Raw genomic sequence first — 24,840 nt, forward strand, 5'->3', positions numbered from 1 at the left:
TTAAGGTAGCATTCCCTTCACACCAAAAGCTATCCTAATATCCTGGACATTGGTATTCACATTGATACTGGTGTTGCCTCCCACCCAGGTGACCCCTGTGGGCTTCCATTTTCTCTCTGGCCAGAGCCAGGTTAGGATAACCAACCTCAGCCACCCCAACATGTCTGAGGCTGCCAACTCAGAACAAAACATTCTTGCTCCTTCAGATGACTGATCTAAAAAGAAGAGCCTACCTCTCACCCAGATAAGAGGTAGAGCGTGCCCAGATGTTCCCCTGAGTTCAAGGGCAGAGCACATCTTTCTAACTTCATAGTCAGTCCCAAGCTTGTCCCAGACAAGAGACTTTGGGACACCTCCCGGGGAGAGAGGGTGAGCAAAGTAGGTGGGCGGCCTGGGTTACAGGTTCTCTGAGCCCAGCCAAAGATGCAAAGCTCCCAGCCTATAGCTGTATCGGCCCAGAGAGGAGGAGAGGACTGTGAGCGCTTGCCTAGTTTGAGGAGCCCAGCGCAGTGATAAAGAGATTAAGTCTTTGCCTATACAGAATGTAACTTACATTCTGATGGAGAATGGAAACAAATGGGCTGGAAACAAACGAGCACATAAGTGATCTTAGCTGGGGCAGGTTCTCAGGAGACAGCAGAGCAGGTGATGCGAACAGGTGAGGGGTCCACACAGACCCGTGTGAACACTGATGTCACCTCCCAAATGTCTGCTGCTAGGACATTCAGAGTCATGTCACAGAGAGGGGCAATACCTTGAGGTCAGAATATACAGAACAAGAGCTGTGGGGATAGGGAAGCCAGTGCAAGTGTGAGGACCTAAGTTCCATCTCAGCACTCATGGAAAACAAAATCAAACAAACGAGCAAACAAACAAACAACACTGGGCATGGAGGTGAATAGTTAGATCCATGGGGCTTGCTGGACAGACAGCCTAACCTAGCTGGTAAGCTCCAAGACAGTGAGAGATGATCTCAATAAAGCAAACTTAAGCAAACAACAAAAATCTAACCAAAAGTTCTCATCTCTCTCTGTCTTTCTCTGTCTCTGTCTCCCTGTCTCTGTCTCTCTCTCTGTCTCTCTGTCTCTCTGTCTCTCTCTCTATAATATATATATATATATATATTCCCTCTCTCTGCCTCTTTCTGTCACTCTCTCTGTCTCTCTCCGTGTCTCTCTGTGTCTCTCTCTTCTCTCTCTGTCTAAAAAAAAAAAAAAAAAAAAAAAAAAAAAAAAAAAAAAAAAACATAAAAAAAAACACACAAAAAAAAAAAAAAAAAAAAAACAAAGCTGTCAAGGAAATTAGCATAAGTAGAGGCCATAGAGAGAAGCAGAAGGCAGACGGAACTCATATCAGGCTCCCAAGGATGGTGGGACAAACTTTGGCAAATCACTCCCCTGTCACTACTGGGTCTTTAATCTCAGTCCCTTAGACACCAACCATCATATCCTGTTGTTGACCTTAGTTGGCCTTTGGAGGCTGTGGTTATGACTAAACAGGTGACTAAGTGCTCCTTCACAGTGTACAGCAGTGGAGACCGCGGGAATATTTACTGCCTCGAGCTGATGCCTCACTGGATCCTCGAAGGTGGAGAGCAAAATTCTGGAATTTCACAGGTAGTCTATTGCCAGAGAGGACATCTCACACTTATCCCCAGACACAAGCTCTCTATGAGAAGCCCAAGCCAAGTGAACACATTCGGTCTTCCCGGCTTCCTTCTGTGAATATCAAGCCTCTAGGCCCTGACCTCTGGGGACCTGGAATACCGAGTGTGGTACAGTCCTGTCTGGTCTTTCTGTTAATTCTGGTGGTTTTGTTTGTGCCTCTTTCTCTCCACAATTCTCCTCTCAGGTGCACAGTGACCTGCACTCTCTCTCTCCCAAGGGTCTGAATCCTCTACATCCCCAGCCATACCCACCAGGAGAGAACTTTTCAACCAGCTCCTAGTCTTGACCTTGAACTCCACACCAAATAGGGAGAAAAGGATGTTCTCCCTATTTGGATGTCCCCCTCTGGAACTTGGTTCTCAATTTTGACCATATGAATGGTGTAGAAAATTTTGAAAATTATTATATTAATACTTGGGTCCTGCTTCAGAGGAAATAAATAAGAATCTTCATGATGGGAACCAAGCATTATATTTTCAAGAACTCTTATGGATCCATGGTATAACTACAACTAGGAATTCAAACCAGCTCCCGTCAGAGAGTAGCTGCTGGTCCGTAGCCCACCCGTTGAACAATAAGGGTTCACAAGCAGTTAGACTTGAGGAGTAGTGGGGACAAATAGGCTTCCCTGATCTTCAAGGCTCAAGTACGGCTCCCTCTGAGGTTGGGAAGATGTTTCTTAGAAAAGTAGAAGTGAAAGACTCACAGATTAGAGGTTTCAATAGCATAAGAACATGACAGGATCCATTGTGTTATACACAAAGTACTGAGCAGAGTACCCAGTACATAACAAGTGCTCAATGCACAGTACTTATGCTGCATGGATTATTGTGTTCTATTATCACTGAAGGACCACCACTCCAGTCCTCATACCAAAGGAGCATGACTGTTCAACTTTCCAAACCCTGATCATGCCAGACAACAGCGCCGCAGACTCCACCTGTCCTCAGAACGTTATTCTTCATTTCCTCATCCATTCGATCTGCTTCCCAGGAACTATGCATATGCTTCTGCACTGTGTTCATGGCTAATACTGAGTGTTTTCTGTGGTCAGAGTCTGTCTGAATCCTCAACCTGGTTCATCTTAAACCGCAGGAACCACTTAGCAGTAGAAGCTAGTAGCCACAGTCGCTTACAAGGAAGTCAGAAGGGTGTGGATCACAAACAGTACTCAAAGGTACTCCAAGCATACCCATCACAAACAGTACTTAAACAAGCATACCCACGCTTCTCCTTGCTTCTCAAGCTCAAATTGCTAAGCTTTTTCACCAACATACAGAGCCTTGTTCTGCAGGTAAGATTCTGGGGTACTGAAGGCCCCACAGGTTTCATGAATTCCTAGCTGATGCCAGGCAACTGGTTCCAGGACAGCATGTTGAATGATAGAACCACTCCATGCTCTGATGCCTGCCTCCTTAATATCCCCCTAGGACCTCAGCTACTCTACTACAATTGGTGGGTGGTTGATCTAACGAGCGGGAACATCACAGTAAATTTCCACTTTGAACGTGTGCCCAAAAGTTCTGTTTAAACGGCTGCGCAAATTGCAACATTGTGTGGCAAAGGACAGCCGCTATTTGGAAGAGCATCCTGTTTGATACAAGCTATAGAAGATGAAGCTTGTGAAATCGCTTGTACATTTCAGCTCCGCTACTGAGAATACTTCCCAGGCATTCTCGTCCCAAAAAGCTAAGTGGAGAGTTGTAATTTGAGAAATACGAGGAGGGATTCTTGAAACATAACTGAGTCATGTAAGCAGTGCCTTTCCCTCTCAACTCACCAGAAGAAAGTATATAAAAAACAGTGGAGGGTATTTGAGGACAAATCAAGACCGTTCATTGAATCTGTCTGTAAATGAGACAGTGAAAATTGAACAGAAGGGTGAGAACTAGCACTCGGGGGCACTTTGATGCCTGGGTGGCCAGAAATTCCAGTCACAAGCACAATTCTTGGGGAAGACCGGCTTCAAATGATAAATCTTCAGATAAATAAAAATACTCATAGCTGGCAAGAACATTAAAGTTAGGAACAGTTTTCAATAGGCAATCCCCGGAGCCAACTGTTTTCAAACTTTGCATTAGGGAACACTTTAGACACCCTCCCTATGTTCACACCACACCCTCCATCCACAATCAATTAAGTCGTGATATCTGAGAATGGGGCTTAGCTGTCCTTAATTTTTATGGCTTCCTACAGGATTCCAACATGTAGCCAAGTTGGGCCATTTGGGCATTTAGTGTCTTTGCTCCTAACAGGGACAGGCTCCAACTGGCCGAGTGACTCTTCGCTCTAGTTACATGTCAGAACCACCTTGTGGAGGATTTTGAAACACTAATGTCTGCCTCATCTATAGAGATCCTGCCTACTCTATGGCTCTTGGACACCAGCACTTTTAACATGTTCCTAGGTGTTTCTAATGTGTACATAACCCGGTATGTGGCCGCTGTTCCAGATGCTTCTACCAAGATTCCCTCTACTGCTCCCATGTTAAGGATCTAGTGTACTCCATTGAAAAATGCCCTGGAGGAGTCTTCTGTCCAGAAAATTCACTCGTCTTTACATGTGGAGCAGGGACACCTAACTTTGGAGGGGCCTGTGGACCCCTTTGATCCTCTACAAACTATTGGCTAGGTGTATATGTGTCTGTATTCATAGGCATACGTATTCAGAGAATACCTTTAGCTTTTATCAGATGCTCAAAAGATTTAAGACTATTATCTTAAAGGCAAGAACAACTTGATAGATTCAGGAGAATTAAAGCATAAATGGGATAGATTTGATCTCAGCTACAATTAGGACTCGGGCACAGCTACTGCCGCCTGGTGGCTTTACACCCTTATTGCAGGCTTAGTTCAGACCTGGATAAAGTGGCAGATGTTAGGGTAACAGATGCGAAGAGTCCAGATCCAAAGCAGAAATTGTGTGTCTGGGAGTGAGATCAGGACTAAGCTAGCTGATAATCCTCACAGGGTTATATAACCTTCCAAGCATATTGGTAAGTGGGCTGTCCATTCAGACAGTTTACAGTAATGAACCTAACTGGGGAAGGATAGAATTTTTTTTTCTTTTTATCCTGATGTTTGCAATCAATTTGTCTTAGTTTGAATCCTGATGCTTTCTTACTCACCATGTGACCTTAGGAAACGTTAACCTTTACATACCTCATATAAAGTAGGAGATAAATATTTTCAAGATTGCTACAAAGAATAAATAATAATATACCTATAAAACCTCTGAATAATATTTAGATCAATATCCCGATATATTACTGGCATTTACAGATTTTCCTTTCTTATTAGTATGCTCTATTCATCTTGTCCAAGCTACTGAGTTTCCTAAACTATTTCATCAGAAAAGCAAAGTAAAGCCCACCCAGTTGCCTTTACAGGGTTATCATGATGGGGAAACAAATTAGCAAAAGGCAGCTCAGCGCCCCTGTGTATCATCTGCAGATACGCATGCAACTGCAGGGTCCCACCAGCCACACCAATCAACCCAACGGGATTCAAAGCTATTAGCCCAAATTGTAGTTACTGAACAACTACACACTTTTTCTCCTCATTATTTGCTAAAGCCTTTGGCAGAGCAAGCAAGTTTCATAGTGTGGATATTGTATTAGATAGGAATCTGGAAACCACTTAAACAGGAGGATCACCACCATGCCATCCATATATAATTATATAAGGGGTTTGAGGGTCTATAGACTTTTATATCCTCCAGTTCCCTACTTACATAGGATACTTCATCCTAAATCCAAGGACTCTATATCTCACAGGAAATGGTCACCCTAAAATGAAGGTACCATTCCTGTCTTTCTGGGTTCCAACAGCTGAACAGTTTCTGTATCCAAATGCAGCCTTTATTCTTATACATCTGGCATTCTGGACAGAGCCAGACCTTCCTGTCACATGTGTAAATGGGCAACCATACTCTGCCATGGCAGCTGCAAGCTCTATTTCACATTAGAGAATTACCCCAGCCACTATAGAAATCAGAGATGGGCCATCAGTCCTTGTCTGTCCCAGAGCTAATCTCTCTCATACCAAACCTTCCCAGAAAGATAGTCCCCAAACACTTACACAAACCTGCCCTGTCTGTCCGCCACTGCACCATGCTCCACAACCTGCCCAGACACAGCAGAAACGTCACTAGAATCTCTCAGCAGCACCACTACAACCTCTCCGCGGCATCGATACAACTTAGAGATGAGCAACTCTCACTTACCTGGAGTCTGCTTGGCTGTGCGCACAGGGGTGTAGTGGTTTTTGGAGGTTGATCGGACCGGTGTGTTCTCTTTGGGAGAGGTATCGATGGCCGAGATGGTTTCTCTTTCACAGTGTGCTATGGGGATTGGTCCCTGTTGTCTTAGGATGTCAGCCAGAGCCCTAGAAAAGGAAAGGGCACAGTGAGCCTCACTGAGCAGGTGCACACAACCACAAGGTGACAAGCTGACAGTCATAGGCACTCAGTTTGGAAACTGTATGGAAGGAGTCAGAGGTACAATCATGAGCACTCGAAAGACAGTCTCATCTTTTGCTGGCCTGGGAGGTGAGCATAGGGGGAGAGGTTGGCTTGACCCTAAAAGGCTGTGAGCATAGTATCTTATTCTGTAATTCATTCCATGCCTGTAAACAATAAGCTCTTTCAAAATATTAGTTTTCCTGATACCCATATATCACACAACAGCACCCACAATGTCTCAATGACCCTACAGGAAAAAGCTGACACTTATAAAGAACAGGAGGTTACTATTAATCAAGTGGCCCAACCTCTGTACCCCAAAATATATGTCATGGAGCATGTGTTAGAAGTTATTGACTTGCAGAAGTGCAGCATGCAGCCTACAGCCCCGGCTGTTAGAGAAAAATCTTGTCTTAAGTGCCAAGACAGGAAGGACAGACTTTTAAAAGATAAGGAACAGGATGCAGGGATGGGGGCAGACAATGAGGGTAAACACACTTTAGAGGATGAGGCATGTACGAATGGGAAGGGACACTGTGAAACTGCAAGAATGGAGACTCGGGGACAAGAGCTCTGGCTTGATTAACTCACACCAAGCTTCCACTTCCAAACGTGCATGTAGTGCGGACTACATGATGCAGGCATCAGTCGCTCCAGGGACAAGTGGAAAGGTGCCTGCTTCTGTCCTCTGGGGACTCACAAATTAAAGCAAGTCTCTCTGCCACCAGGTCTTAAACAGGAATCCCTCATTATATGTGATGTGAGATACCCACTAGCCCTGGGAAAGAGGGACATTGGGGAATGATCAAAGGGAGCAGCAGAAGAGCATGGCAAGCCACTGCAGAGAGCACTCCTTGTCACTGTCATGCTTGTTCCTGCTAAAGCTCTATGCCTCAAGTTTTGCATGAAGGGGGCAAAAACCCTTCTGTCTTCTCAGAGTCTCCCTTAGGCACCAACCTTCAATCTGAGCTATCCCAGCCCTTCCGGCTTTCCTTATCCCCATTTCTAGAGCTCTATCCCCCTCAGAAGTGACAACCACAGCCCCTTTGATGTATCTAAGTGAATGGCTCCCCCCTGCTGTGCTGCCTGTGACACAGTGAACCCATCTTGAAGAGCTTCAGGTTGGCAATCTTATCATTTAGAGGCACATACACAGCAACTTCACATTTTCAAGTGCTTTCCCTAGCTGGCCTTCTGTTCTCTCAGCCTGTCAAAGAAAGAACAGACACTTGCCACCCAGCACACTCACTCTGCTGAACTGGCAGGGAGGGCCAAACAGAAGTCAAGTATCCTGTGAAGGAAACTCAGCTAGCCTAGGGTTCAGGGCCAGTCTGGAGAGCCATCATTCAGGGCCTGAGAAGAAGGAAGAAAATGTTCAAAAAAAAAAAAGGTCTCTCAGCTCTGCCAATGACCAGCCACAGACTTTCAACAGATCTTAATCTTTGACACAGAAATTTAATAATTTTCCCTGTCAGTGGAGCACCAGACAAGCTTTAAGATCTTTCCTGATTCTAAAACTGAATTCTTTCATGCATCCTTTTCAATGCCACATCCAGTTTGGTATCTTTATATCTTCACCCTTATGATTATTAGAGACATCTTCCTAGCATCTTTTCATGCTTTAAAAGACTGAATTGCAAATTATGATAGACATATGGGCCAAAGGAATATAGTTGAAAACGCAAGCACAAACTTCTACATTTATAGTCTAAAAACTTAAAAAGAAAGAAAAAGGAAAGCCACACTTAGTGCTGAAAAGAAGACTCGGCGGTTAGGAGAGAGCACACTGCTCTTCCAGACCCAGAACCAGACCCAGGGGCGGTTCCCAGAAACCAGGTTGGGTGGCTCACGGCTGTCTGAAACTCCAATTCCAAGCGATTCCAACACCCTCTTCTGGTCTCCTTGAGCACATATATGGTGCATATAAATTCATGCAGTCACACACACACACAACACACACACACACACACACATGCACACATACAAATTAAAAATACACATCTTTAAATTTTTAAATTTTTCAAATATTAGTAGAGAAAGAACATTTTTTAAAATGGCTAGGAGTTACTAGTTTTCCCTGCTAGATCTTAATCTCACACTATACATACAAATCAATTCAAAGGGATTCTACACATAAACATTAATCTAAGCACTATAAAGGCCTAAAATATAAATGTAAGCCATTGTGGCTTCTTAATCTGGAGATGATTTCTTACATGTGACACGCAAAAGTCTAAAAGACATAGCGACATAAGAACAAATGGAGATATTAAATCCATCACTGGCCCAGAGGAAGCCTTCACGGTAGCTGATACAACCCACACAATGGGAGAAAATGCTTGTAAAAACATCAGAGAGGCGGCTGGAGGGATGGCTCAGCAGTTAGGAGCACTTGTTGCTCTTGTACAGAACTCAAGTTCAGTTCCTAGCATGCAGGTGGTGACTCATGATCACCCATAGCCCCGGTTTCAGGGGATCCAACGGATGTCCTTCTGACCTCTGCTGGTACCAGGCACACAAAAGGTTCCCACACCTACATTTGAGCAAAACACTTACACACACAAAATAGGTCTTTAAAAAAAACTACAGAAAGAATCCAAACTTTCAATAAAACACTCTAGTTTAAAATGAATACAAGATTCAAACAGGCAATGTCTTCAAAGTGTCAGCACTATTAACCCCTTGAGGAAACTGCCCATCAAAATCACATTGTGGTGCCCTTGCATATGTCTGCAGAAGTCAAAACCAAGCAGGAAGTCCATGCCAAGGGCCAACAAGGATACAAATGTGGCTTCTCCACACTTAGCTATTGGGGATGTAAAATAGGGCAGCTCCTTTGGTAAACAGTTTAACAGTTCCTCAAAATGCTAAGAACACAGCAAATACGTGGCCCAGCCTACTTTTAGGAGAAATGAAAGTAGATGAGCTTAAAACTCGTGTGTGAAGAAGGTTAAAGGCGCCGTGAAAAACTGGCCAAGGGGTAGGAGTAAGCCAAATGCTCATTGGTTAATGAATGGATAAACAAAATGTGTTGTACCCACAGAGTAGAGTATTAATTGGTCATAAAAAGGAAAGGGGTCATGATAGACACCACAGCATGGGAGAGCCTTGAGACACACCACCCAGAGTGAAAGGAGGCATCCCCAAAGCCTAGGTCTATATAAAGCACCAGGTTGAGTAAACCCACGGGGAAAGAGCCAATATAGGTATAGACTTTCCCTTGGGGATGATAATAAAACACAAAGTTTAAATAATTCGGACAGCTGCACAAGACAGAATAAAAAAACACAAACTTGTACTTTTGGAAATGTGAGGATGAACAATTCACTAGGGAAATGTCATCTCCTTAAAGCTAATACTGGGGGAAACATCAAGACTCCGCCCTACTTCTCTGATGTCCATGAAGAATGGATTCACATGGCTAAACCCTTTGATCAGGAGGACTTACTCTACTCCTAAGTGGAGGCGGTTTTGTCCCCTCCTTTCTAACTTGGGACAACTGGCCATATTTGGAGACATTTTGGTTGTCATGACAAGTAAGGAGAGAGTTTCTATTGGCATCTGGTGTGTGGAACTCAGGGATAGGGCCCAACATCCTACAGTGGGCAGGACAGGCCACCCATCATAACAGAGTTATCAAGTATCAACAGTGGTGAGGTGAGGAACCCCTGGGAAATCCGCTTTGCACTGTGTAAACTAGGTGCTAACTCCACAAACATCTAATCAAGACTAAATGCCAGCAGGTTCTGGGGACACAGAGTGTCTAAGGGACCTTAAAGTGAGTGTCCTTTCTGTTGGAATCTCCATGGTCCCTCAAGACTTGGTACTTGCCTGGATGTAACAGAAAAAGGAATAAAACTCTGTCTGGTGTCATACTTTTGTCTATAGAGACAGTGTAAGTGGGATTTCCTGAGTGTTTTGACCTCATTGTCTATCTCCCAGGACCGGCAGCTCCTGAAACTCATCCCCCAAGAAGACTTGCTTAAATGTCCACCTTAAAAAGCAGCAGGTCCAGTGGATCTGAGTAAGTGAAGTCAGGCTAAAACTTGACAATGAGTTATAACTGGGATATCGCTGAGCTGTGGCCTCCAGTGCCTAGGCCATGTGATTACAGGAAACTGGTTCAGAGTGATCTTCTCTGGCCCAATGGACTGGATTGAGCTAGGATCCCAGCCAAGTGGGAAAGGTGGGTTGTCTGGAATATGTGTTTCTCAAACCTCCCATATAATAGCATATGACCTCCTGAATGTATGCTATTTCCACGATGGAATGATGGAATGGTAACCAGCCATAGGCTTCCAGTCTCTACCAGGTCTTTAACATTCTCCAGAATCCAGCCTTTCCCACACACCTCCCCATCCACTACCACATTCAAGAGGTCTGAGGGTACATCTGCCAGCTCTTCTTCCTGCCCATCCCCTCAGTTCAGTGACCTCCTCTTTGCTCTGCTTCCTCTCCACCTTCAATCGCTCAACTCTCCAGGGCGTTTGATAAATATTATTCTAATTCTGAAATGTGTGATCCTGGTCTCACCTAATTAATTTGGATTTGCCAGAGGAAATGGGTTAAGGACTGAGCTACTTTCTAACCACAGGAAAGAAACTTGGTCCCTCAGGAATAATTGAAGAAGCTTTGAAAGAATGGGCAGCAACTGTCAGGGTCTGGGGGAGCAAGGCGCGGCAAAGCAAGGAAAAAGTAACCAGTCGGGGAAAGAGTTAGAGTTAGGAGTTAGAACAGGAGGAAAGTGGGATATGAGAGGGAACAGGAGGGGAAGAGAGGAGAGGGGAGGGGAGGGAAGAAGGAGAGATTCAGACCAGAAGCCAGGGCAGGAGAGAGGAGGGAGACAGACAGACAGACAGACTGACTGACAGAGAGACTGACACACACACACACACACACACACACAGCCACACACACAAGAGAGCGAGAGAGAGAGAGAGAGAGAGAGAGAGAGAGAGAGAGAGAGAGAGAGAGAGAGAGAGAGAGCCGCACAATTCAGAGCTGCTTCCTGTTCTCTCCAGCTGGGCCTGCTAATTTGGCAAATGCCAGGTGATATCTGGGCATGCAGAAACAATTAGCAAATGAGTGATTTGGGTCAAGACCGGTTTATTTATTTGCTTAAAATCTTGAGTAATGTTGTCAATGGTCTCAAGGAAACGTGGATAGAAAGCTATTCCAAAAAATATATTCAGAGACTGGAGCTTAGAAAGAAGGAAACCCAGAGGGAAAGACAGACAGCTGACCATGTGAGGGAGCAAGGGCAAGGCTCCACCGCACCAGGAACCTGGTGCCCATCACAGGTGAGGACAAATGTACTTCATCTGGAAACTTGCAGAACACCTTCACCCCGACCCTCTTTCCCTGTCCATCATGCTGACTGCACTAACATTCAAGGCAAGGAACTCTTTCCTTAAAAATCCATTTTCTTGCTGATTTCACTATTCCCTCCTCTCCTACAGTTTCCTACTGTGCATGCTTCATGGGAGAGGGTCAATTAATTGGAAACAATCCAATTCTGATCACTTGGGCCAGGAAACATGGGCCCTCTTCAGTCCAAGGCATTGCTTTAGTCATCGGGAGGGTGGAAATGCCACCTTACCTTTGAACAGCACTTAGACCTGAGTGTGCCCTCCTGCCTTTGCTTCTAGCACTGTAACATTTACAGCTATAGTACTCTAAATTTTACTATTGATTAAGACTAAGACTTAGCTCAGTACTCTAATAAATGGAACAAAAATTCAATGTGTGCTTCTGAGTTGAGCCTGGGTATCTTCTGTTACCCAGAGACGACCTCTTACATGTGTCTCACTCTCCTCTTTAATGACTTTTTTCTGCTCTCGCCAGATGGGCCTGGGTCCAAGTTTGCTTGTGTGTGTGTGTGTGTGTGTGTGTGTTGTTGTTGTTTGTTTTGTTTTTATACTGCTATTGTTTTTGTTTTCTGTCATAAACGCTAAGACTCAAAAGCAACTTGGGAAGAAAAGGGTTTATTAGCTTATGTTTTCCAATCACAGTCCATCATTGAGGGAAATAAAGGCAAGAACTTGGAGACAGGAATGGAAGCAGAGTCCATGGAAGGATGCTGCTTACTGGCTTGCTCCCTATAACTTGCTCAGCTTGTCTTATACAACCTAGGACACGCCTGCCCATAGGTAACACTATCTAGAGTGGCTGGCCTCGGGGTTGGGGATTGAGCTCAGTGGTAGAGCTCTTGCCTAGCAAACGCAAGGCCCTGGGTTCGGTCCCCAGCCCCGAAAAAAAAAAAATAGAGTGGCTAGGCTCTCTCCATCAATCATTAGACAAGAAAATGCTCCCACAAGCTTGCCTACAAGTCAATCAGATGAAGACTTTTTTTTTTCAACTGAGGTTCCCCCATCCCAGATGACTCTAGGCCTTTTAAATTGATAATCAGGAGCCACTGTTACGTTGCAGGATATTTCATCACACTGTAAACCCTGAGACCGTGTTGTTTACTGGGGAAAAAAAAAATCCTGTTTCTAGTTGTAATGTGGCTCACACCTTGGCACACACCTTTAATCCCTCTGACTGTGATATAGACACATCCTTAGTACACACCTTTAATCCTGAACAATGAAGGTAAAGCTAGTTTGTAGAAAGAAGCACCAGGGTTGGAAGTGCTATCTAGTTGAGTGGCAGACAAAGTGACAAATCAGAGAGAGATTTGACAGAATAGGATACACGCAACTCTCATGAGAAGAGAGAGGAAGGGGAAGCCACTTGAAGGGCAATGCAGAAAGGAAGGGAGGAGACAATTTTACCCAGATATTTATAAAGAGCAGGGGCAGAGAGAAGGAGGAGGCAGTTTTACCAGGAGAGTTTTACAGAGAGAGGTTAAAGAGAGAACAAGCTAGACACAGGTGAAGATGAATGAGACAGGGAATGAGAAGGAGCCAGAAGATTAGACCAGATTGCCAGAGTTCAATGAGGCCAAGCAGAGTAATTCAGTCAGAGGCTGAGAGAGAGGCCAGATTGAATCAGTCAGCTTGGAGAGAAGTTTGAACCAGAACAGCTGAGTTGAACCAGCCAGCCAGAGATGAGAAGGAACAAGAAAGGGTGAGCTTATTCAGCTGTAAATCTCAGAGGCTGAAAACATTCTTGGCCTAGATTCGTGGCATAGAGGTTAGAAGTCTCCAGGACTAGGCCTAGGTTACTTGACTGAGGCAGTAAGCCTCTGAGGTGACAATTCACATCAGGTGAATAAAATTACTTTTACACTATGGCCTTCTAGTTAGCAAATGGCAGGTGATGGGTGAGCATGTAGATGCAATTAGTAATGACTGGGTCAAGCCCAGATACTCACTAGGTTAAATTTTTACCTAACTAACTTATTCATTCACCTATATCCATCCATTCACTTTCCAACCCATCCATCCATTCTACCTACTTGTCTAACCATTGGTCCATCCTCTCATTCATGTACCCAACCATTCTTCTATGTGCCCAGCTATTCATCTATGCTCCACTCATCTACCTAACCACCCAGTGCATTCATCTACCCACTCATCTATCTCCCCACCTGTTCATTCATTCACTCACTCACCCACACATTCATTAATCCTGTTCACTCACTGATCTATCCATCCTTCCTTCCAGTCTCCCGAACACAGTTTTAGCCGCTTCTGACCCTTCCATGGTCCATGAACAATAAAGCTTTTCAGAGTATTCAATCCTTAGTGGACCTCTTATCTGCTCGGGTCTACTTGTCACTGTGAGTCATTAACACTGTCCAGGATGAAACATCACAGATTTTAGCAGCTAACCTTTCGGTCAAATGAAATCCTATCCAGGTGCCACTACACCTCATTAGATCGCTGCTCTGCTGGACGCCAGAATGGGAAGCTAAGTACTGCTTTGCCAAGTTCTGGTCCCCTGGCCTTCATGAATTTCCAAGTTTAAAAACAACTGTGCCAACAGAACACAAAATGAAACTTTAGATTTTTGATGACATGGAAACCTGGGACCCCCTATCTCATCTTGTAAGTCCTTTTTTTCTATTAACACCCCATTAATGGGGACCCTGGAAATAATACACATGGCATTTAGTAGCAGCTACATTTGGGTGAGTCACATAAGTGCTTAAGCCCCATAAAGGAAGAAAATATGCTCAGCTGCAGTCCAGTAAATTGTTCCACACCAAGAGCAAGGCTAGATGGACAGGCAGATCCCAGCCGTGCCCTTCTCCTTTGGGGAGAGAACGGGAAGAAACTGAGGCTGCGGTGAAGGTTTGTAAAAGGCTGAAGTAGATTAGTCAGCAAAGAAACTACTGAAGCTAATGTCCTCAGTCCTGAGGACGACTCAGAATGCTCCTGATTTCTGAAGTATTTTCTCAAGACATCCTTGCCCCTGTAAAAGAATACAATTAATTCTCTTCTGTTGTCATGATGAATTAGAGTTCTTGATGAGAGGGGCCATCACTCATCATGTTGGTCCTTCTCACAGAGAAAGCAAAGTGTATCGTTCAGGAAAGGGAACTCATTGACAAAACTGCAAGGCAGAGTATGGAATTTGACTTTCATTTTTTCTGAAAATCTCTCATAGCTTCTTTTCCGTTTTCCTAGAAGTAATGTACAGATAGATGCTCTAATCCAGGTAAAGGATTCCAGTTATTTGAGTTCCAGATAACTGAGCTCTTCCTGGCACTAAACTTAAGGACAAGCTGGTGTCCTCTTTGACCTCTCCTTTGACATTCTCTTCTGGGCAGTCAGAGTGTTTTTATCCTCCAAAATCTGCAGTCAGGACAACTGAAATGAACATATTTTTAATAACCTCGGACCAAGGAGAATGGCTTAATTTATTTCTCCCTATTCCCAGTTCTCGCACAGTCCACTTGAAAACACAGCTGCTGGCTTTGTGTGTGCACAAGACCGCTCTTCTCACACAGAGGCATAGAATGGATGCGGGATCTCATTTGTTGGTTAACAATGTCTATGCATCTGCATTGAGCTGTTCTGCAGGTCTGAGTTGTCCCCGGCACAATTGGAATTCATCACGGCCAGTAAACATCTCTGCAAGGAAAGGGCGGCCTGCTTGTTATGTTTTTCAAGTAAGTAGGGCCAGTTACTGCTGCCCGATGTAAGGCTCTTAACAGGTGACCAGCCAGGAGTCTGCAGAGTCTGAAAACCCATTCCCAAACGCACCATCTCCATGTATTTCTTCCGGAACTCAGAAACCATAATGCAAATTTATCTATAGTCTATGAAACACAGAAGCATCAAGACCGAACAGACCTTCCAGAAATCTTTGGATGATCTGAGAATGAATCAGATTTGATTATGTCAACTGTTGTTACTGGCTAACTGAAAGTGGAGGCCTGGGGCCTGGGGGCAGGGGGAGAACTGTTACCCAGATGTGTTGGTATAACCACAAACCCATCACATGACAGGTGAGTTTATAAAAGCATCTGCATGTGGCGTACGAATTTATTGTACATTCAGTTTTTCTATTGGTTTTGATGTTCTGTTCTGTTTTGTTTTCCTTATTGCTTCTGCTAAAAGACCTCAGTCTCTAGGTGAGCAAAACACAGACTGGTGGCTAAATACTGGGATTCTAAACAGGGACCCTACTTTGGAATAGTGGCCAGTTCATACACTAATGATCATCAGACAGCTACTTATACTCCCATGGCTCTGTTTCCTCATTTAAAAATTAAGTACAAGTAATAGGGCGAAAATTAGTATCATCTACCTCTTAAGATTATCGTGAAGATTATTAAATTAGTTAATATTAGTGAAACATTTACAATGGAAGCTAAATAAATATTTGACTAAATCTTAAGTGGGCTCAGCCTAGAGAAACACAAGCATAGCCCAGGTGGAAGAGAGAAGTCACGGAGAATGATCCAACAAAGCTGACTAGAACACTCTCCAATCACGTGGTCTTGCTGTGGCACGGTCATCTTGGAAGGGATCACCCACAGACCACATGTCCCACCATGGCCTAATGACAAGAAGCCTACATGCTCGCACAGCAGGTGTTTCTGAACCCTGTACTTGGACCTGGAGAGGCAGGTGCAAAGACAGTGTGCGTTCTTCTGCACTAGGCCATTACAGATCAGATCGTGTACTGTCTGTCATACAAGGGAGCATCAGGATAAAGGCCCATAGAGAGCCAGAGGACCCACCACAGGAGCAAATCCTTGGATTTCTTCAGGGGCTGGGTTGGACAAACCTATCAACTTGACTAAGCAAGTATTTTCTATAAAGTATTCAGTTTCTCTTGCTTCTCTCTTTTTTCTTCCTTTTTGTATTTATCTATCCATCTTTTCCTTCTTTAAAAAAAAGTATACACATTATCATTTTCACGCTCCAGTAAATAATATTCGTGTGAATGTTATTCAGTTGGTCACTCAGTAGTTTACATTATGCTGGGCACTCTTCCAGTTTAACCAAATGAAGCTGACACTTCTCGACCAGCCCTATTAATGGAACTTGCAACCAAGAAGAGTTACTTCCTTGAGCTTCTTTTTTCTTCCCTAAAGAACCCTTTGGATCTTTAAGCTGAGTTTGGAAGATGTGCGGTTATTGTGGTAGATAGATGGTCTCTGCAGAACTAGAGAGACTTAAAGCCAGGTCCCGTGGGAAGACTCACGGATATGGATATTGATTCAAATGATGGATACTGAGGAGATGATGGGTGACTGCTGCCTATGAGATGCTTTGCAGTCTTGTAAAGGGGAAGATTCAGTTTGGGTTCCCCATGAACGTCAACTAAAAATGCATTCTAAGAGTAGACCAGACTGTCTGCAGAATAGGTGAATAAATGAACACTTACACCCCAAGAGGAGAGGAGGTAATGTCCAGAGAGAAGAGACCTAAAAGGCATTCTGAGTCCCTTTCTGACAAGAGTATCTGCAAGATAAACATGCTAAAACCAAGCATTATTATGAGGCCTTTTGCAAAGGATATTTTTGTCCTTCAACAAGGACTACAGGATAAGAATACAGGGATGTATAAGGAAAAGTACATTCTCCTCCATCCCCAGGGATGCTGCTCTTTTAACTGAGATGTCACCTGTCAGCCTGACGTTCCCAGGTGTTCTGGGGTCAGAATGAGCCCTAGAAGTCCATACCACTACAGTGTATTCTCCCTTATCCTACATCCTGTTAATAGACCAGAGGGACGAAAGGACGCACCAAGATCAGAGAGATGGAGTGATGGAAGTGGCTCCCTATCTTGACATTCAGAAAATGTTTCAAGGCAGGAAAGAATGAATGACAACCCCCAAAGTAAGAGAAAGAGCTCTGTTATCTGTCCCTGGAGAATATGTATATATATGCAGATGAAGGGAAGGATGTCAAAGTGCCTTATCCAGAGAGGCAAGGAAGCCTGCTGAATGCTTTCAGGTCATTCCTACAGGAGGTGTGAAGCTGCCTCCTCCAAACAATGGTGTTAGGACAATGATTTACACACCCCAGGCCACTGAGCAAGACCCTCAAAGGGAACAAAGAGCCTCTGTCTCCCATAAGTAGGGTCCATTGTCTGAAATTGGCTGCTGAGACGTTTTCCTCACAGGGTCCTACAGCTATGACAGCGTAAACAAACACAATTTCTCAAAGCTGAAAAAGCTGTGGACTCTAAGAACAGGAGAAAATGAAATGATAAAAGAAACAAGAGAAAATCTGAGCGAGTCCCTGGAGGGAGTTCAAATGGCGTTTTGAAGGGAGTCGAGCAACACTCATTCGGTAGCAATTTGGGGAGGTGATACAGGAATGAAATTACCAAACACATTCAGGGTAAAACTGTATGTGCATGCGTCCACCTGGGCACAATACTAGGATTCCACCTGGGACAATGCATCCCAGGCAAGTACTTTATTCCCAGCTGCTGTCTTCGACTTTTTAGTCTGAGATAGGATCTCACTAAATTGCTCAAACTCACTCTACAGCCCAGGTAGGCCTTTGAACTTGTGATCATCCTGCTTCTGCTCTCAGAATAGCTGAAAATGGGCCTAAGCCAGGAAATAACATTCTTACTATTCCTTGAGCCATTGTGGTATTTTAAATAAAATTTAAAAACAATAAAATAAAATCGATCGTTAGAAGTTACTTTATTGAATAACTATGAACAATTGGTCCTTAACATGCCAACTGTCTACCTGGCTGGCTCAGACAATCTGTCCTCTGTAGTGCACGTGCCCTGCACAGACTTTGCAATCTTATCTGAGCTATTAATCTGTTCATCGTAGCTTTCTATCAGACGAGAGAAGTAAAAACAATTTTGTCCTGGTCCAATTTGGATAAAATTTGAATTAGTGGTATCTGAATTGATGCTATTTAATGAGGCCACAGCTGGATGGATTTAGGAAGAAGAGCTGGAGAAAGTAGGGGTTAGAAAGACAAGACAGAAGTGACCAGGAGTCAAGAGAGGGAGAAATGAAAAAGCGATGATAGCAGAAGAGACATGGAAAGTCACAAGAAGATACATTTTACTGTTGTGACTTCAAAAAGAAGACAGAAACGCAGCAGATTCTTGGCTTAAAGACCTGATAGTCCTCTTTGCAAATGCTCCAGTTTCCAGAGAAGAGATACTCACTGCATGTGTCCTGGCTGTGGGTCATCTAACCAGAAATGACCTCTACTGGCTCCTGAAACCTATGGGCCGTTCCTCCCAGGGCACTCCAGGCAGCTTTCTTGACATGGTAATAAGTCAGAGACAGCCAACTAGGAGCAGACCAGGAGGGCAATGCTCCGTAGTCTTCCTCCTGTTCTGAAGCAGCATCAGCATCTAGACTAGTCTCCTGCCAATCACTCCATGGAGGTGGCTTGATGTGAACCTCATTCACCCTCTGAAAGAGCAGTCAGTGTGAGCTCGCAACTCTCCTGCTGAAATCTGACCCTGACTCCAGAACTGGAAAAACAAACACACACTTCCCAACAACTGTTGCTTCTCTCTCCCCTGAACCCATCTACTAAACCCAGCAAAGGTCTTAAGCCTCGGAATGTAGGAAAGGAGGCAATGGAAGAGTTATATAAGGCTTTCTCAGATTGTACCTAATTAATAGCCCATTCCGGGGTTCAAGTTCCCTGGAGTGCAGGAAGAGGGAGAAGGGTGGAACCCACATTTCCCAGAAGAGGACATTTGGCTTGGAGAACAATAAACATGTCCAGAAGACAGGTGTCCTGATTAATGAGACTTTAATGCAGAAGCTAATAGGAACAGGACATGAAACCAAATGCCAAAAGCCCAAGGGAGAGCAAGCATGCTTGAGAAGGCTAACAGGAAGCAAAGACTCTTCTACCAACTTTAGGGAACAGGGCCAAGGTTCTAGCCACCCAAAGCCTTGATAGTGCACTGGAGACAGCAACAGTGACGTTAGGCAAGGAGGATCCTAGGAAGGCAAAAGGCTGGAAGTAAGCAAGAGGACCAAACCAGAGCTGTGCAGAGCTAGGTTTCCGGAGGCTACTGTAACAACTTCCATGTTTAGAGACTTGGCTCCCGTATCCCTGCTAAGGTACTACAGACCAAGGATGTGGGCCCCATGCTGACACTTAGACTTAAGAGCTGAATGAAGGCCACACCCCACTGTGGCCTTTAGGATGTGTCAGGATTCCTCCCTCCTCCTGTGCCTTCTCAGGGCCTATGACCTGGTCCTGTAGAAGCAGCAAGTCTGGAGTTTGCACAGTTAGTGGGACAGAAGTGAGAAAGGATATAACTCGAATGGGTGTGAGAGAATTGGCTGCAGCTCTTTTGTATGTGCAGCATCGGGTGTTATAAATGGGGAAGTGGGGTGGAGAGGGACTATGATAAATGGACCGGTTAGCAAGCTGCAGTCCTCCGTAATTAAAACTGGGGGTGCCCTGAGGTTCATCCTCTCCCTAGACCAAATCTTTCCTCCACTTCCTAGCTCCTCTCATCTCTCTCCGAGCCTATGACTCATGCACAATTGCCCAGGGCTTCTTTCTGAACCACACAAGGGGTTGGGTTCCTTTTGTTTTTCCCTCAATGAACTTCAAGGTTTCTTCTCGATTCTTACACATCTTTGTATGTCTTCACGATCTAAGCCAACAGTATCCACCCTTGAAACAAGACCCTCTCACTGTTCTGGGCACCTCTGTACCTCACATGCAGTCTAAGCAGGGGTGTTACTAGCCCTGGATAAGAGGTCACTGGCCCTATTGTCCTTTATGGTGACAAGTTGGCCCAAAGGCAGGTGGAGGGGCTTTCTTATGCATTTGGGGCTATCTCTCATTCTCTTAGGAAGGGGGAAGACTGATTTTTCTGGACCCTAAAGGAAGACAGGGATGAGTGGCATACTGGTAGCCTGGCCTTGGGCAAGTCATGCCTCTCTGAGTAGGCTTCCTCATCTGTAAAATAGGGCTCTACACTCTGAGGGTTGAGGGCAGGGGTACAGTAAGACTTGGCTTGGCAGATGCAGATCAGGACTCCTGGAGCATAGTAAGTTTTCATGCACTATTGCTTGAGACCTCATCCAACTGAAACCTCAGGGCCTCACAGCTTTCCTGAGTTTCACAGATGATAAGAGTGGAAATTGCTTGCAGGAAAAACTCCTACCTTTTGACACCCACTACCCAAGTTTATAGTGGAACGGACTCCCTCAAAGGTGTTTAAAAGAGGCTGCCACATATTGGAGGAGCCATGGGACTGATATATATGCCTAGGCCCCCACTTTCCCCCAACCACTGACTGAGAGTGGGGGAAAGTACTTATCTGCGACAGCACAATCATGACTGTCCCCAACTTCATAGACTGCAGTGGGTGCTTCCCTGCCACTTGCTCTTGGTTCAGTCAGCCCACTCTCTGGCCCCAACCAACCCTATCCCATAAATATCTATTTGGGGGGCATGGGAAGAAGGCAGCCATGAAGAATGGTTGTTATGAATCTTCTAGAAATGCTGCGGCAGTCTCATCTCCGTGGATCTGCAAATCTCTATGCAGTCCGACCCAAGTGGTAACCCCATCTGAATACAGAATTGCAGAGGCGGTGGCCCTGTGACAGAGAGCACAGGGCAGTGAACAGGGCTCTGATCCCAGGTTTCCTCCCTGCATGCATCCCAAAGAAACTGGGTCCCTTTACCCTCAGTATCAAAGCAGGAAGCTAAATTGAGCGATCTGTCTACTATTTTATGCAGAAATGTGGGACATTCTTTTTTTCCACTCTTTTTGAGCAGTTATCTGAAATGTTTGATGCATATTCAACTCCTTTCCTTTGTCTTCCTTCCCAACTATCCCACAGCTTGCCCAGCAAGCACACTGCTGTCACTTGAAACTGGTCTAGCCTAAGCGGTACTAATCTTGTTCCGTGAGAAGCAGCCCTGTCTGCACCGTCACGGCAGGTAAGGGGCTCTGTCCTCCTCTGGTCCTTCCTACCTTTTAAGATAGTAGAAATGCTACTCCTAGTGGCTCTCGTTAGTGAAGGCACTGTAGTTTCCCATCATCTTGTCCATTCACCAACCTGATCCATGACTTGTTACTGCTAAAATAAACCAGATCTCCCTGGGAGGGTGAAAATAAGTTGTGGTTACAGAAAGCCAACGTGACCGGACGTAGAGTCTCAAATATTTCCAAGAGAAGTGCTAGGGGCACGCGGCCTCTCAAGGAGACCACTGAGAAAGAGAATTCGATATACACAGACACACCCGTTCTTCCAAAGGGAGGATCTGACTTTTCTAACGTAAAGCCCTCAGGCATCATGCCATAGAGATTCATCTCATATAATGACCGGCCCACACTTCCAGCTCCATTGGCTGATGGTTTCTCCACCACCCCACCCGACCCCAACCCCCACCCCCGGCTGATGGTTTCTTGATCCAGAGCAGAGAACTGTGATCTTGTGTCTCAAAGGGTGATCTTACATATACCTGGAGGCCAATTCTGGACGGACAGGCAGGCAGGCCGGCAAAGAGACAGACAGACAGACAGACACTTGCACGCCCCAAAGATCTTCACTGACATGATAAGTCTCAACAACTTTCCCCACCTCCAGATGAGAGCAGAAACACCCAGAGCCACGTTTTTAATTTCAGACTTCTACCCACACTGTTATTCAGTGTTTCCCTGCCCTCGTCCACCCTCCTTTGGCCTATGCTGTATTTTCCTTCTTCAACAGTCTGCATTACTCACATCTTATTAAAGGATTATGCTTAAATCAGGTTATTGCCCTTTAGAAAAGAACGCGGAGAAACTGTATAAAAAGACCGACCAGGGACAATCGAAAGAAATCCGGTTGGTGGATGGAAACACAGAGGCCAGCAAGACTCAAGAGCCAGGTCCGGGAAGTGGGGAAAAAAAAACAACTGTCACTCACTCACATCTCCAGCTATCTAAAGTTATTTGCTGGTGACTAAGAACCAGGCATAAAACAATGCTTTGATGAAGAGGAGGAGGCCAAGCCTGGGCCTAGGGTCTGGACACCAGGGCTTTGAGCGAAGGCTAACTCAACTAGCAGCTGGGACACGTGTCACTGTGACCTATGCTCTGTTGATTTCAAATAGCTCACTTATAAAATTACAGAGTGAGATTGCTTGTAGGAATAAGCTCATGATTCTGAACCTGATGGAAAAATAATAGAATGTTAGTCTGCCTTTTCCTAAGACTTTGCTTTCACTTATAGGAAAAAAAAAACATAAAAAAATAGAGTTAACAATCTGCCTTGATTGGTTTTACAATAAGCCTACTAGAGGCTCGTGGTCATGGGCCTTGAATCCTGTTAGGATTTGCTGGTAAACTCTCCATGCTCAGCCTTCTTCCCCCTCTAAATGTCTGCCAATGAGATCAGTACAAATAGGAAGTCATGAATGCAACTCAGGGAAAAATCATGAACGTAAGTCTTTTAAAGTAAAGAGGAAGAGAATCACCACCGAAGGTGTGTTTGCGATGAAGGTAGCCTAGGTCCCTGTGTATCCCATTGTGAGTCCCTCTCCCCCAGAGACATCTTACGCAGCCATAACGGCAAACCATGACTTTGTGATCTCACAAAGCATATATGGCCAAAGAACATGACAAATCTGTAAGGCAAAGTGCACTTGAGTCTGACGATCTCAGACACAGGCTATTTAGAAAGTTGAGGTGACACGATGGACCTAGGGAAGAAGGAAGCTGGCGACTGTGACAGCCAGGAGCAGAAAGCTAACTCCTACATGCAGTAGGTAGAGGCTCTCCCAGGCTATAAAAATTAAGACCTAAATCATATCCTTCCAGGCCTTTGAAAACTCAGCCAATGGAACTAGATAGGGGAAGTTCTTTTAGGTATCACTACCTATTTATATGTAGGAATGTCTGTCTGTCTGTGATAGCTGACCTCATTTAATCACTGCACATTTCAGATGTCTTAACTGTGGCTTTCTGCACAACTGATCTAAACCAACACCCCAGTCAATGCAATCGCTCCTTCAGGTCAGCTGAAAACAATGAATTACATTTTGTCTTCTACAGGTGCTTTAGGAGACTAGAACTAAGGGAAAGCCCTCAGTCTCTTAGCAGCAGATTCCTTGAAGTGAATGTACTCTGGGACAGGACAGGGTGGGGCAGACGTGCAAGTCTCCTGAGCCTGTAGACAGGGTAGAAAAGAAACTCGAAGGCTGCGAGCGACCTGACCCTGGAGTGTCGCCAAGGTCTCCGGAGAGTCGAGGAGCGTTTGCATGGTTGTGCTGCTAAAAGCAAGAATAAAGTCTGTTAGCCTGAGTGTCAAGGGAGTGTGCTTTGAACTTTGAACCATTTCTTGCCCTCTTGAAGGTGAGCAGACTCATTTGCAGTGTAACCACATACATCCAAGAACCATAACGAAACCACGCCTGTGGGAGTGTCCGTAGTGCGGCTCTGTCCCTTCCGAGATAACCATCAACCTTTTGTCCAATCTCTTTCTCTCTTTCTTAGTTTTGTTATCCTCTTTCTGCCTTCCTGGGGTCCTGGCCCTAACCTTCCTTCATAAAACTTCTGTATGCGGTATGCACTTTTTTTTTTTTAACTCACAGGGAAAAAGAGACGTGAAAAGGGTAAAGGATTTCAGCCCAAAGCAAGATTTTTTTTCCCCTTTCCCTCCAACCTTCTGTATTTGGAGTAAAAAAAAAAAGCTGGCTGTGTTCAGATCAATTCATTATGGAAAGCTCACTTCAAAAACTGGAGGATTTGAGAGGGTTTGACAGTTTGTCTCCTGGTATTCAGAAAGGGTTCTTCACTTGCTCAGCTCTGGAGTGGTCCTGTTACAGCAGTGATGGTGTGCAAAGGAAAGTGGAGCTCTCCTGGCTGGTAATTGACTTCCAGACGGAGACAAGGCAAAGCAAAGTCTCCTCTGACCTACTGTAGAAATTCGGAGACGGACGCTTCAGATGAGTTAACTCCGAATACCCTCCTCTTCTCCTGATGACATATACCCAGGCTCTGCTTCTCTGAACAGCCTTCCCATCTTCCCTGCCCACCTCCCATCATATCCCCAGCCCTGTAGAGGCACCTCTGACTTCACCAACTGTGTCTACAGCGTCTTAACACCATCCTAATCCATCTGTTAATTAGCCACTTAAAAAAGGAGTCACATGGTTCCTCCTTAGAGTGATTTCCCATCTCCAAGACATTAATGAATCAGCTCATGGTGAGGAGGAAGAATAGGTTGGGATGTGTTGGATGTGAGACAGCTAAAGGGCAGAATAGAATGTCAAAAGGGGCCAGCCACCTAGGCTGGATGCTCGGCAGAGCCCATACTCCTGGAGGACAAAGCCATCATTCCCTGGGCAAACAGACCC

The 24,840-nt window shown here is 44.9% G+C and overlaps 1 protein-coding gene across 1 annotated transcript in view; it reads right to left on the reverse strand.

The window, feature by feature from the left end:
• Window positions 1-24,840, reverse strand: part of Shisa6 (shisa family member 6) — a gene marked incomplete at its 5' end in the record, with an annotated part of 295,916 nt that overhangs the window by 267,263 nt on the left and 3,813 nt on the right. The window contains one exon of the mRNA XM_032914165.1: window positions 5,892-6,052. Coding sequence (XP_032770056.1) covers window positions 5,892-6,052 — 161 coding nt within the window. The remainder of the gene's footprint in view (window positions 1-5,891; window positions 6,053-24,840) is intronic.

Source organism: Rattus rattus, chromosome 9 (genome assembly GCF_011064425.1).
Source record: "Rattus rattus isolate New Zealand chromosome 9, Rrattus_CSIRO_v1, whole genome shotgun sequence".
Taxonomy (NCBI): domain Eukaryota; kingdom Metazoa; phylum Chordata; class Mammalia; order Rodentia; family Muridae; genus Rattus; species Rattus rattus.